Below are 13,671 nucleotides of genomic sequence, written 5' to 3'. Positions count from 1 at the left end.
AGATAAACCAGGGTCAGACTGTTGTAGGAAGAGGTGTTGCAAAATCTGGGTAGGTACACCTCCTTGGCTTCAGTGACTCCTTACTTGAGGGGAGACAGCGGTCTGGAGAAGACACATATATCATAGGGCCTAGACCAGGATAGCTCCTGTCCAGCTCTAAGAGCGGCACTACTGCTCATTTCCGATGTTATATATGATGGGTAGGTACCCCGCGTTCACAGATAAAAGTCCAGTTATCCATGCAAGTATCAAAACTATAATATTAAATATACTATCAAAGTTAACTACCAGCACACAAATTTAATAACTTTCCCAGGTTTATGAATTCTAGTATTACCACTCAAAACACTTCCCACTAGAAGAAAAAGTTGGGGAAGAGGAAACAGGATTGAAAAAGGGACTAAGTGAAGAAAGTGAGTTCTTCTTACACATTGATATCTATATTCACCAGAAAATTTACATTATTTTCTTATTTAACCACCAGAAGAATCCAAAAAGGAATAACTGCACTTCCACAATGCATATAAAGACCAGGGTTGCTATTTAAGGATCATGTAACAAAAAAGATAGGAAGATTCACACCCAAGTCTATCTGACTGCAAATTCTCAGCTGATCTGCCCGCCGCGGTCTCCCAAAGTGCTGGGATTACAGGCGGGAGCCACTGTACCCAGCCATGGTCTAAGCATTAATTTTTATTAAACCAGGCTATTAAGTTAGCAGTTTGGAAGAACAATAGTTTTAGATTCTAGAATCAAGCTGGGAAAATGGATGTGAAAGGAAAGTGTTGGGTCACTGATTTGTGGACAGCATGAGCAAGAGAAATTTATTTATCTCACAAATACATATTAGCAGATTTTTAAAAAATCTGTAAACACATGAGACATTCTTTTTTCTCTCCTACATTACAAAAATGTGTTTCCAGAAGTTAATGAAAAGGATATAGAAATGGTGGAAAAAATGTACTTTAAAAAATACAGGTCCATGTCTATGAAATCTTTAGAAGTGAGAGGTCTAAAGAACCTGAAGAAAAAGGGGCTACATTTTTTTCAAACGAGTTGCCAATGGATAAACTCATTTTAAAATTCATATGAAAGAACAAATGCCTAAGAACAAACAGGAAAAATAGAAAAGGTATACCATTTTGGGGAAAAGACTTGCCTTGAGACTTTAATGTACAGTCAAGTACAGCATTATGACGTTTAGGTCAATGATGGACCACATATGACAGTAATCCTGTAAGGTTATAATACCATATTTTTACTCTATCTTTCTATGTTCAGATACACGAATCATTACTAATGTGTTACAACTGCCTATAGTATTCAGTACGGTGACATGTTTTATAAGTTAGAAGCCTTGGAGCAACAGGCTATATCATATAGCCTAGGTGTGTAGTAGGCTGTAATATCTAGGTTTGTGTAAGTACACTCTATATTATTTGCACAATGACTAAATCACCTAACAACACATTTCTCAGATTGTATTCACATCACTAAACAACGTATGACTATGACTGTAGGTCAATAGTGGTATTTCAGTGGGATAAATAATGCTGGTGTAAGCAGCTATTCATTTAAAAGAAAACAAACTTAGTCTGGGCATGGTGGTTCACATCTGTAATCCCAGCACTTTGGGAGGCCAAGGCAGGCAGGTTGCGAGGCCAGCCTGGGTGACACGGCGAAATCCCGTCTCTACAAAAAACACAAAAATTAGCTAGGTGTGGTGTCATGCGCCTGTAGTTTCCAGCTACTTAGGAGGATGAGGTGGGCGGATGGCTTGAACCCAGGAGGCGGAGGCCACAGTGAGCCAAGATCACACCATTGTATTCCTGCCTGGACAACAGAGTGAGAACTTTAAGATATATAAAATAAATTTATATGATAAAATATAGACTATAAAAATAAAATAATTAGAAATGATCTAGGAAAAACACACAGAATCCAGTGGCAGGGGAGACCTTTTAACCATATTTTTAAAAAGCTAGCAATGTAACTGGCAATATTAAACTCTATATATACATATAAGTTAAAAATTGGTGCATGGCAAAACATAACTGAAATATCACCAAATATCTGCAATGCAGACAAAAGGTATCTCATAAATTGACAAGAAAAAGACAACCAATAAAGCAAATAATTTCAATAGGCAAGTCACAGAAGTGCAAACTCAAACAGCTAACATGTATACAAAAGACACTCTCTAGTAGTGAGAGAAACAATGTAACACTAAGTATCACTTTATACTTATCAGATTGGAACACATTAAAAAGAACGTTAGTATCTATTGCTCATGTACTACAAATGAAAATGTGAAGTACTACAGCCTCTATGGAAAGTGATCTGGCAAATTTATAATATTAAAATTAGAAATCCATTTCCCTTGATCTGGAGTCTGTTACCAGACAATTTATGCCACAGAAATAAAAGCACAAACACACATAAGAACTCCTGTATTTCTTCTAGAGGTGGTCTTAGCATCAGAAAGCTGGAAACGCCGGGCGCGGTGGCTCACGCCTGTAATCCCAGCACTTTGGGAGGCCGAGGCGGGTGGATCACAAGGTCAGGAGATCGAGACCACGGTGAAACCCCGCCTCTACTAAAAATACAAAAAATTAGCCGGGCGCGGTGGCGGGCGCCTGTAGTCCCAGCTACTCGGGAGGCTGAGGCCGGAGAATGGCGTGAACCCGGGAGGCGGAGCTTGCAGTGAGCCGAGATCTCGCCACTGCACTCCAGCCTGGGCGACAGAGCGAGACTCCGTCTCAAAAAAAAAGAAAAAAAGAAAGCTGGAAACAAAGTGATCACTTATGAATAGTCAAATGGATGAATATAACACACCTGTACTGTAGAATGGCATGCAGTCATTATTAGAATAAATGAGAGCTATATCACAATGGCTTGGACAACATCCAAGAGGTACTGCTGGTAAGGAAGGCCAAGATGCAAAAACGTTTCGAGTAGGATTCTGTTTTGAAATACAATTACATAATAATACCAGACATTTTATCTGAAACAGAGGCTGTATTAATATTACATTCATAAAAAGATATGGAAATTTAAATTACTTACCTGACGTGGATTTTGTTGACCAAATTTAACTTGATGTGTGACAGCCTTAATAAACTTCTGTTGCTTTGCTCCTTTCTTATTCTTCAAACCAAAAGTTTTGTCCTACATGAGAAAGAGCACAGAAATATCTTAGCAATTTATGTTACCATATATTTCCTCCAATGATACCTAAAAATTATTCTTTTATTTATTGATAATTATTCTTTACTAATATAAAAACATACAAAACACTGAACATCAAGTCAAGGCAATATATGACGTTTAATCATCACCCAGATTCTTTACAATTCAATACGTACTTACCATTATCATCACTAAACCTGTTATTCTATGAAGCTTTTTCTAAAGCCTGTTTTGGATTATCAGTTCTATGGGATGTGTAAAGTTCTTATACCGGGATAAGAAGTCCTACAGTTAAATACATTTAGGAAAACGCTTGATTAAAAGGATTCTTAATTCTTAAGCACAAGGTATCTTACAGCCCTTATCAGAGGGAATATAATATGCAGCACCTCCAAATCTTCCTTTGCAGCAGAATCCATTTTTACTCAGAGTATCTTGAGAGGCTATACAATACTGAACACATGTTTGGGACTACTACATAAGAAAAGGAAGATACACTCAGTTCTGGACTGGTTTTTTAGTTAATAAATGTTATCCTCTCAAAAATAAATTTAATAAATTGAATCAAACTACGGAAATGTATACATTTCTAGTTATTGCTAAGATAGAAATATTGAAAGTATGTAAACTAAAAGCAACATTTTCTTTAAATCTGGAATATTAATACAATAACTTGGTAATATGCAATATAACAGCAGCTATCACTTATGGAATGCTCATTATGTGCTAAGCACTAATGGTGATCCTTGGCTATCTACTCATATTTAGTTAGTATGCAGTATGGGGTTGGGGGGAGAAAAATATAAAAAAAAATAAGTATGCAGTACAAAAACATTTAGTAGCCATTGCACAAGTATGAGTAAGTGTGTGTGTGGAAGGGGGCAGTGGTCTGTAGTGGGCTGAATTTTGGAATGTCCCCCAAAATTCAAGTCCACCTGACCTTAAATTTGACTTTATTTGGACATAGGTCTTCACAGATGTGATGAATTAAGATGACATCATACTAGATTAAGGTAGGACCTAGATCCAGTAACTGGTGCCTTAATAAGGACCACACAGACACAAAGAGAAGGAAATGTGAAGACAGAGGCAGACAGACTGGAGTGACACTGCTATATAACCCAAAGAAGGCCAAGGATTGCCAGATGCCACCAGAAACTAGGAAAAGGCAAGGAAGAATTATTCCCTAGAGTCTTCAGAGGGAGGGAGCATGGCCCTGCTGACACTAATTTCAGACTTTTAGCCTCCAGATCTCTGAGAGAATAAATTTCTGTTGTTTTAAGTGACCCAGTTTACAGTCATGTTACAGCAGCCCTAAGAAACCCATAAAGCAGGCTTGACTAGTGAGCTTCTCCCTAAGGTGAATGCGTGACAAGCCTGACAAGAAATAACCAAATGCTAATATCTGAAATATTTTTTTTCTGGGTCTTTTCTGATTCTCTGGAGAAAGATCCTCTAGCTGGGAGGGTAGTAAGTTAACTGTAAACAGGAGAAGAGAGTAGGTAGAAGGGGTCTCAGTTTACCATACAGATTTACTAGCTTCCATTTTCAGGCTCACATCCCACCTCCTCTGTGCTTAGTGTTTTGGAAGCAGAGAGGCCTGTTCCCCGCCACCCCCTACCTCCAAGAAGACACCTCCTGTTTCTTGCAGAGGTGGTCACCTGGCTGAGTTGTAGTAGGTAAGAATTATTAATTACTCCTAACACTTTTAACTTCTAGTTTTCAGCCTCTTGCCTTCTGTATTACCTAGTGCTTCCCATTGCTGAGGTTTTTTTCATAATTTTGTAGAGGAAATGCACTTGATTTTTACTGGCACACTCCTAGACAGGCACTCAGACATAACCGCTCTGCTCTAAGTCAGTTACCAACTCATCCATCCACTGCCAATCTTCATATGTTGAGGTTCAAGATTATAGATGTCTTCTAATTTCAAAATAGAATTTGTACTTCTTTCTCATTCTCTTGTTTATGGGTGGTTTTAGAGAGGAAGAAGAGGCAAAAAGGTCTTCTCAAAGTAATCTGAGACCTTTTAGTATGAAACAAATTAAGTGGCCATTTTATAGCCTTTATTTTGCTATTAATTCTAAGGCAAAGGAAAAAGTAATAATGAGTAGAAAGTATTATAGAAACAAAATACCACCACGTGGACAAGCTAGAAATAGAAAACCACAGTACTGAAACAATTAGTATTTAAAAACATCCAACATGACATAATGTTTATAGCAACTTCAAAATCAGTAAAAGACCTTTCAATAGTCTTAAAACAAAAAAGTACAGAGGGTTTTGCTTCTAAATGGTTATCTCTCATTGGGAAATATCGCTTTATTAATGACATCTATCTCCATATACCAAAACTTTGCTTTCCTCTACTTAAATGCTTGTTTCATGATTTAACATCCCAACATGGTATTATACAAAATTCTACATGAATTTTCTACAGCCTATGTGTATGAAAAAAGGTAGGATGCACACAAACAAGTTGGATGTCTCTGCACTGAGCCTTTTACGGATGGCTTCCCTTGTTTCTATAAAGTTTAACACTCAATTCAATTTGAAGAAAGATGGTCAAGATAATGTGATATATACAGATGAACACAGTGCAGCAACTAAGTATAAAATGCCATACTTTTCCTTTACAAAAAGTGAGCTCTCACGGGAGGCAGAGGAGGCTCTAGAAAAAAAATATGATCAGGATTAAACAGCATCTACAGGTGCTCTGCCAGAGAAAATAAACGGGTTCAACCCATGCTCCACCTGTAATAACAGAGAAGAAACAATGAATAAATAAGGCCAAATAGCAAAGTAGATACTGCCAGATAGACTTAGGAAAGAAATAAGTCCCCTAAGGGGACCTGGCCAGTAAGAAAAGAAAGTACTCACAATGGCAGTTACTGGTAAAGGTGTATAAACTCCAGATCCCAGAAGAAAAAAAAATTCAGGTTTCATTACACTGCTCTGGCACATAAATGGCCAGTTTAAAGAGATAATAAGTGAGCTGTGTTCACCTTTAAGTTAGAGCTCAGAAATTAACATTTTTCCACAGAGAAAGGGGACTACTTATTCATCTAGCATTCACTAAACATAACCCCTGAATATATACTTTATTGAATCCTCTCAACAATTCTATGATACACAGAAACTCAGAAATCATAAATTCATTTGAAGTTAAGTCATTAATAAGGGGCTGGCTGTATAGTGCAAAGATTTAGAAGTATAAACTCTGGAACCAGACTGCCCAAATTTTAATCCCAAACGGAGCTGGGTAAATTACCCTCTTTGCCACAGTTTCTTATTTGTAAAGTGAGTCTCACTTAGGGTTGTTGTGCAAGTTAAAAGATTTACCTCAGAGAGACAGTGGTGGACAGCACGGACTCTAAAGGCAGACTTCCTGTGTTAGAATCCCTGGCATGGTTACTCGCCAGGTTAGTAAACTTGAGCAAGTTATTTAATCTCTATGCATGTTTTTAAAACTGTAAAAAGGGTAATAATACGTATCCCACTGAGAGAATCAAAGGAGCTAGTATATTTATCACTTGTAGTTGGCTTGTTTCTCTTCTCTCCTTCTCCCCAAACACTGAGAACCTTGTCTGGCCCAGTAAATGTTAACTATTAAGTCACAGATGATATTTGAACCTAGGTATATTTCACTCCAAGCAAATTCCTTGTTCTTTCTACGGTTTTTAATAAACTACTTCCCAGAGACACCTTGTTAAGTTATTGAGCTGGCTGGTGCTCAATAAGCTTTCTAAATATCACACTGCAGATGTGAGATACCAATAGCACCTCTTGAAAACAGAATGATTTGCAATTTGGAGAAGTTCAAAGGCTTCTTCCTGAGTTTAGGACAGAGCCTTACCTAAAGATTAATCTGAACTATAAGGTAGAAAAAAAGAAGGTTACAGTCAACCCAAACCACAGTTAAAATAAAACTAGGGGAATAATGGTCCTCATTAGATTAATAAGGTCTCAAAAGTTAACGTGATAGTAAAGGAACTTTGTGTTTTATGTGTGTTTCAGAAGACAACTTGGGAAATGAATACAGAGGAGTCTAGAAAGTGGGTAGTAAGAAAAGGACGACTTCCTGAGGCTCCAAGAGCCTTAACACTCAGTGAATTCCAGGCTTCTCTTAAAACTCCCCTCCCATCTCTAAGTAATCCCATTCCTTTTACAGGCCAGCGTCCACTCCCTAAATAAGACGTTTGGAAAAGGGAAGCAGCGGAAGGGCAGGTCCACACTGAATAGTGCTCCAAGATAATGGGAGTCCACCTCTTGGGACATTCGGGTAGGCAGAGGCTGTCACTGTTTTATCTCGTTAGTTTTCTCCCACATGCACTAATGTATTTTTGTTGTCCATCCATGCAATACATATTACACAACTGGTTAATCCACCTTCAAGTAATCAACATTTGATTTTGGCTGTTGGCAGCTGTTCTACACTGGCAACCAATTTCTCTTGCTCCATCCTTCACAACACTTGGATCCTGTCTCTATAGGACCCTATTACTATTTCCTTGCTGATACAAGTTCTTAGCTGGGTATCATTTATTTGCTTGCCCTAAGCCCAAGATTATTTCCCTCTTTCCATATTCAAACTTTCTATTGCTCAATGCTGACTCCATTTGTCACTAAATTTTAGTTGTAAGAAAGAAAATGGCATATGCCATTTTGGACTAATGTGTTAATTTCTAACAGAACCATAATCTTGTTTGACATATTCATTTCGGAAAGCATTAATAATACAAATGAATTCATAAAGTTTTGGGGCATTTGAAGAGGCAAATAAAAAAATGGAGGCAGTATTTAAAAATGGGCAAGAACTAAGCACTGTATAAACAGTGCAGATCGGTCTGATTATTTCCCCCAGTTTTTATTTAGAATACACTATCAAAATAGGCAATAAGAATAGCTGCCATTTACTGAATATACACACCATATGGCAGGCACTTTACATGTATTATCTCATTTAACTCACGGGAACTAGCTGCATTTTGCAGATGAGAATTGCAGTCCAGTTAGATTTTGTAACTTGTCGAAAAATATAGAGCTAGTAATTTGAAACATGGGACTCAAACCCAGGTCTCTGACTCCAAAGCTAGTGCTATCTGATGTCTTTTTTACTTCCTTAGTGTTCCCAAAACCTGCATGTTGATTTTTCCACAGTGAGGGTCCATAGAGGTGGCAGCAGAACAGGTACAGAAGAGGAAAGAGGTAGGTAGGGCAACCATTATTTTCAAGTCTATTGAAAAATGCTGTTTAAAAATACATGTTTTAGTTAACTATTAATTTTGAGCAATTTAGAATTTCAGGTCATACAGCTATAAAACCTCCCAAAGTTAACCAGATTCTGAAATAAGTATCAGTCTTTATATGTCAAAACAGACTATAAAAAAGTAGTATTTCCCCCTCCAAAATTATAACAGCCACAGAGATCAATTATCTTCTTGGAATAGTCACTGAGATGTGCTAGGCTTTTAGGGAAGTTTAAAAAAAAAAAGTTGCCTGTCTAATGAAGCAGACTACAACATTTCCTAACCAGGCTGGATTAACAGAATAGTCTCTATAAATCTAATTTCACAAATGCTGTAACTTAACACTACAATTCAAAATATTGTTGTACCTCTCCAGTAGTAGCAAATATTAATGTTGCACATGAGTCTGAAAAACTTTATTGCAATATTTTTTGAAAAAGCTCATCAGGTCCCTGGACCGGGACATAAAAGAACATCTAGATTACAAGATGTCAGGCTAGGAGGACCTTCTTAAAGGCAAGCAGACACATTTCAAAGGAAACAAACTATGATCACTGAGAAACAAACAGAAGATCTGAACATCTTGTTCACTAAGAACCCATACCCAAATCTCAGTCTTCAGAAAGAAATCGCCTCAAAGACATACGTCCAACGGTACTGCAGGTTAGGTTAAAGAATGATAGTACAAAACACAAGAAAGCAAAATGCAAGCATATTCAGCAAAAGCAAGAAGCTCAACAATTGCAATTACCTGAGGGTGTAGTCAAGACCAGTCCTTCCAAGAGAAATACAGGCACAGCACCCGAATCTCCTAATGATGCCTATCCTGTAGCTCTAACGTATACAGATGATTGGACACTCTCATGCCAACTCAGCGTATGCCCCAAGGTTGAGGTCCCTACAGATGACTCCATTAGCCACAAAATAATTCATTCTGGCTGCCACGATTTTAACCAACACTGCCTCTAACCCAATTTGAAATCCTAAGTTTGTTCTTCAAGCGTCAATTATAGTATCTTTTGGCTCTTCCAAGTAGAGAGAGACACTAAACACAAAAGGTGAAATATTGTAATGATTCTCATACAAGAGAATACTTTCCAGCAATAAGGAACATACTAGAAGTATACACAACATGGATAGATCTCAGAAACGCTGCGTGGTGTGAAAGCAAAAAGGAGGACACAAAGGCTACCTACTGTGTAATTCATATGAATTCCTAGAGTGGTAAAAACTAACCTATCCTGTCAAAAAAATTAGTGGCTGCACGAGTGGAAAGAATTAAATAGAAGCACAAAACAAATTTAGTGGGGTGATGGAAATGTCTCAAGTCTTAATTAGGGTGGCAGTTACCTGGGTGAATAAATTCCTCAAACACATAGAACTACACATCTAGAACCTATACATTTTATTTTACATAAGTTATACCTCAACAAAAAATAAATTAAAAAAACATTATATTAAATGTGGAAAACACAGAATCAGGCTTAATTTCACCACTTTGTTAGGATATTTTTAGTTAAAAAGTGCAGTTGTCTTATTTTGCATTTCTCTTTGGTGATATCTTCATTATTGAAACTAAAATTGCTTTCTCTTTACCTAAAAAATAACTGTCACAAGATGACTAGAATCATAACAAAAGCATCATTTTAAAAGTTGATGGATACTATAAACAACTTTCACACGTAATTCCTTAAAATAAAAATACTAGTTCTACTAATTAAAAATAAAACAATTAGATATAGAGAAAGCCCTACAATGCATAAAGTATAATTTAAATTGTCTAAATTGTTACATAACATTTAATTTCAGTGGAAGTCTTACTTTGTACCATGGTCCAAACTCAAGGAAAATAACATCCCTAAAGGGTACTTGGTTTTCATAAAAGTGAATGCCATCCGATCAGAAACCCCTGAAATTTACCTAAGTGCCACAAATCCAGGTTGTTCAAATAAGGTAATAGAAAACACAGATGTGAAGGTAATATTTTGTTTGTAAGGGTCTGGCTATAGTACTTCATGACAGTTTTAAACTGTACAAATTAGCAATAAGAATACCAGTTCTGCTTCAAAGTTGAACTTGGCCAAGGATACCAAAATTCTTAAGCATTTTCTTAAATCCAATGAGCTGACTTTACACTTTATGCGGTGAAATGGTCATAGCTTTTTCTAATTATATTCAAAGTACAAGAGGTCCTATTTAATTATGAGGAGGGTTAATAGCAGAAATAGAGGGAAGAAATACCTCGTTGGGGTCTGTATGGTATGTTTATGTAATGTCAAATATGGTTCATCTTTTAAGGAAACTCACAATCCAGTTGTTGGAAAACAAGTACAGAACATGTAAGAACGTCAATAGGGTTCCTTGGCCACTAAAGGGCTACAGGCTCAATATGTTAAACGAATATATATATACACACACACGTATACGTATATACGTATATATACACACACACATACATATATCTCAAACAGTGTCACACAATTAGTGACACTGAAACCTAATCTCTTTCAAGGCGTTATTCTATTTAATCCACTTCAGAATACAAGTATCAAGCGCTGCGTTCAAGACACTGGGTTGTGATGGAAAGTCCTTCTATTCTTTATGGGACTTCAAACAGTTCAGAGGTGGATCGAAAAAGCCATCAAGTAGTAATTTGTTGGTTCGAAAGCACAGTACCACCCCCGGGTGACGGGTAAAGAAATAAGGAACACAAAGACTAGTCATGAGTCGGTTTTCCAGAAAGACGCTGGCCCAAGACCGTTCAGCGAATTTCTTCACACACAACCCTGGAAAATCTCCTCAATTCTGAGAGGACTAGCGAAGGATAAAATCCTGTGGCAGTCCCGAGGGGTCATTTAGCACCCGGGTGCATGGGTGGGTGAACACGGGCGTGTGGGCGGAGAGGCAAAGCCCAGGTGCGGGGGCGCCAGCAGCGTCACTATAGTAATGAGAGACAGCTAGCGTCATCAGGGGCTGGAGAAGGGACAGTGGGCCACACAAACCTTAAGGGAGGAACACGTGGCCCGAGGAAGAGAGCCGGCTCCCAGGGAAGCCCGGAGCGGGGAAGTGGCTTTCCGGAGGGCTCGCGGCACGAGTGGGGGAGGGGTGGGTACTCACTTCGATAATCTTCTCCTTCTTTTTTTGCTCCGCCTTTTTGCTGCCCCCGGCCTGAGCCTGTTTCTTCGGGGGCATTGCGGAGACAGATGACACCGGCCAGACTTAAGCGCAGCTGAATACTGTCAGGGGTTCTGGCCCTGCGGCAGGAGGAGGAGGACGGGGACCTCACTCGCCGCACCGCACGGAAAGCGAGTCGCTCATTCGCCCCGCAAACGCGGCCTTTGCGACAGGTCGATGTCGCAGAGCATAGTGGGTAGCGAGGAGCGGCTCCCGGAAGCGGAGCTGCGCGTGCGCATCCACTGAGTCCGACAAGGAGGGGGCAGGGACGGGACGTGGGAAAATGACTACGCGTCACATGTGAGGTCGCGCATCCGATAGGCCCTTTCCAGATGGCAACAGGCCTGAGGATGAATCTGGGCGAGCTGGTTGAGTCCATGCGTTTGTGCTTCCTCTCAGTCAACTTTCGCTTACCATGGGGCAACTCTTGTCTATCGTCGCCTCAACTGGAAACTTTTCCTGCTGGCTCAGTTAATGGTCCCCTCTACCATCCCCATCCTGAGTGACTACTGAGCAGCCGCAGGGACTCGGGGTTGCTCCGTGACCACGTTACTCAGTTACCTTCTTGTTCCTTGGAGAGGCGGAGCTGAATGGCCCGTGAGTGCAGTGTACTTCAGATTCCTGTGAAGGATTATGAAAAAAATGGAAAAAGTTAACTTTCATTTGAAGAGCATCTGAGATGGCGTCCCAGATAAGGAGGCACTTGAACCCCTTAGAAGTACTGTATTAAGTTATTTTGAGACTTATTTTTTTTTATTTTTTTTTATTTTTTTATTTTTTATTTTAAAATAAAAAAAGAAATATGTTTTTAAAAAGTTATAATTTATAGATGAAAGGGTAGGGCTTTAATACAGTCTTTTTTTGGTTTTTTTTTGAAGATGGTAAACCAGGAATTGAGTACTAAAGTTTAAAGAAAAAAAAAAAAAAAAAAAAGTTATTTTGAGACTTTAGGAGAGTGCCTAGGTGATTCCTAAAAATTCCTTTATAATGTGAAAGTAACCAAACTTAGTTTGAACTTAAAGTACTTGGTAGCTCCAGAAATTGCTTGGCACATTACACACACTATTTCATTTAGTTATCACAACGACACTTAGGTGGGAATTGTTACTGTTTTCATTTTATAAATGAAGCAGAGAAAGGAAGAAAGATACCCAAAGTTATACTAAGTACAGAGCCAGAAATTGTAATCTTGGCAGTCTAGCTTCAGCCTATATGCCTATTACCTAACATTACAAACTTAGATCCTGTTTGAAAAGGTACTTAAATGATGAATGGGACCCATTGATACTTGTACAAACCAAAATACTGGTTTTTTTAAAATGTACAATGCTTAGCTGTTATTTTTAAAAATGATTATTTTTTATTTCTGTTAAGCATTGTGGAACCAAGAATCATCTTTATAGATAAAAGTTTTTTATCTTTTTCATTAATTCGAATAGGGAGAAAACGATAAGCCCCCCTACTTAGTCAAATTGATTATTTACTTAGTAATTTTCTACGGAAGATAATGTCAAGGAACCCCAAGTATGTTGTGTGTGCGTGTGTGTGTAGAAGAAATGTGATAGCTACTAAAAAGAATTGTGTCGAGAATGATAGGTGTGTGTAGACACAATGTTTTGCATTTGGGCTCCTATTGCAGGTTAATGGGTTCCCCCCTTTTTTACATATTTTCATCTTTATTTTTTGTTATTGTCATGGTTCTTGTCAGAGGATGAAGGGATGCAGCCAGCTCCCTCTTTACTTAGTATTATAATACATTTGATTATTTGGAGATCGTCTCCTTTGAGACTTTGTTTGCATATGGAATGTAGTTGTCTTAACTTCCTACTTTTAGTGCCTCAAAGATACCCTTTGGGTCTTTGATTTTGAGTAATTGTACTGATTATTATGAGGCAAATGAATTATAAGTAACAAATACGGGGAAGTTACAAAAAATCTAGAATCTCATAATGTTATGATAATGGCTCCAGTTTTCGTGATTCATAGCTTCCTCTGCCTCCTTGTGACCTTTGCTTTCGTTTTTTTCCTCTGAAGTGTGGCCCTGGTAGAGAACAAAGAT

The 13,671-nt window shown here is 38.3% G+C and overlaps 1 protein-coding gene across 1 annotated transcript in view; it reads right to left on the bottom strand.

The window, feature by feature from the left end:
* The window catches only part of LOC105468260 (zinc finger CCCH-type containing 15), a 30,121-nt gene extending 18,346 nt beyond the window's left edge, over nt 1–11,775 (bottom strand). The window contains exons 1-2 of the mRNA XM_011718360.2: nt 11,556–11,775; nt 3,067–3,168 (exon numbers count right to left, since the gene is read on the bottom strand). Of these exons, the coding sequence (XP_011716662.1) occupies nt 3,067–3,168; nt 11,556–11,630 (177 nt within the window). The 5' untranslated portion in view covers nt 11,631–11,775. The remainder of the gene's footprint in view (nt 1–3,066; nt 3,169–11,555) is intronic.
* Between the last annotated feature and the right edge of the window lie 1,896 nt (nt 11,776–13,671).

Source organism: Macaca nemestrina, chromosome 11 (assembly GCF_043159975.1).
Source record: "Macaca nemestrina isolate mMacNem1 chromosome 11, mMacNem.hap1, whole genome shotgun sequence".
Classification (NCBI taxonomy): domain Eukaryota; kingdom Metazoa; phylum Chordata; class Mammalia; order Primates; family Cercopithecidae; genus Macaca; species Macaca nemestrina.
The sequence above is the reverse complement of the archived record's forward strand: the minus strand, read 5'-3'. Positions and strand labels throughout refer to the sequence as shown.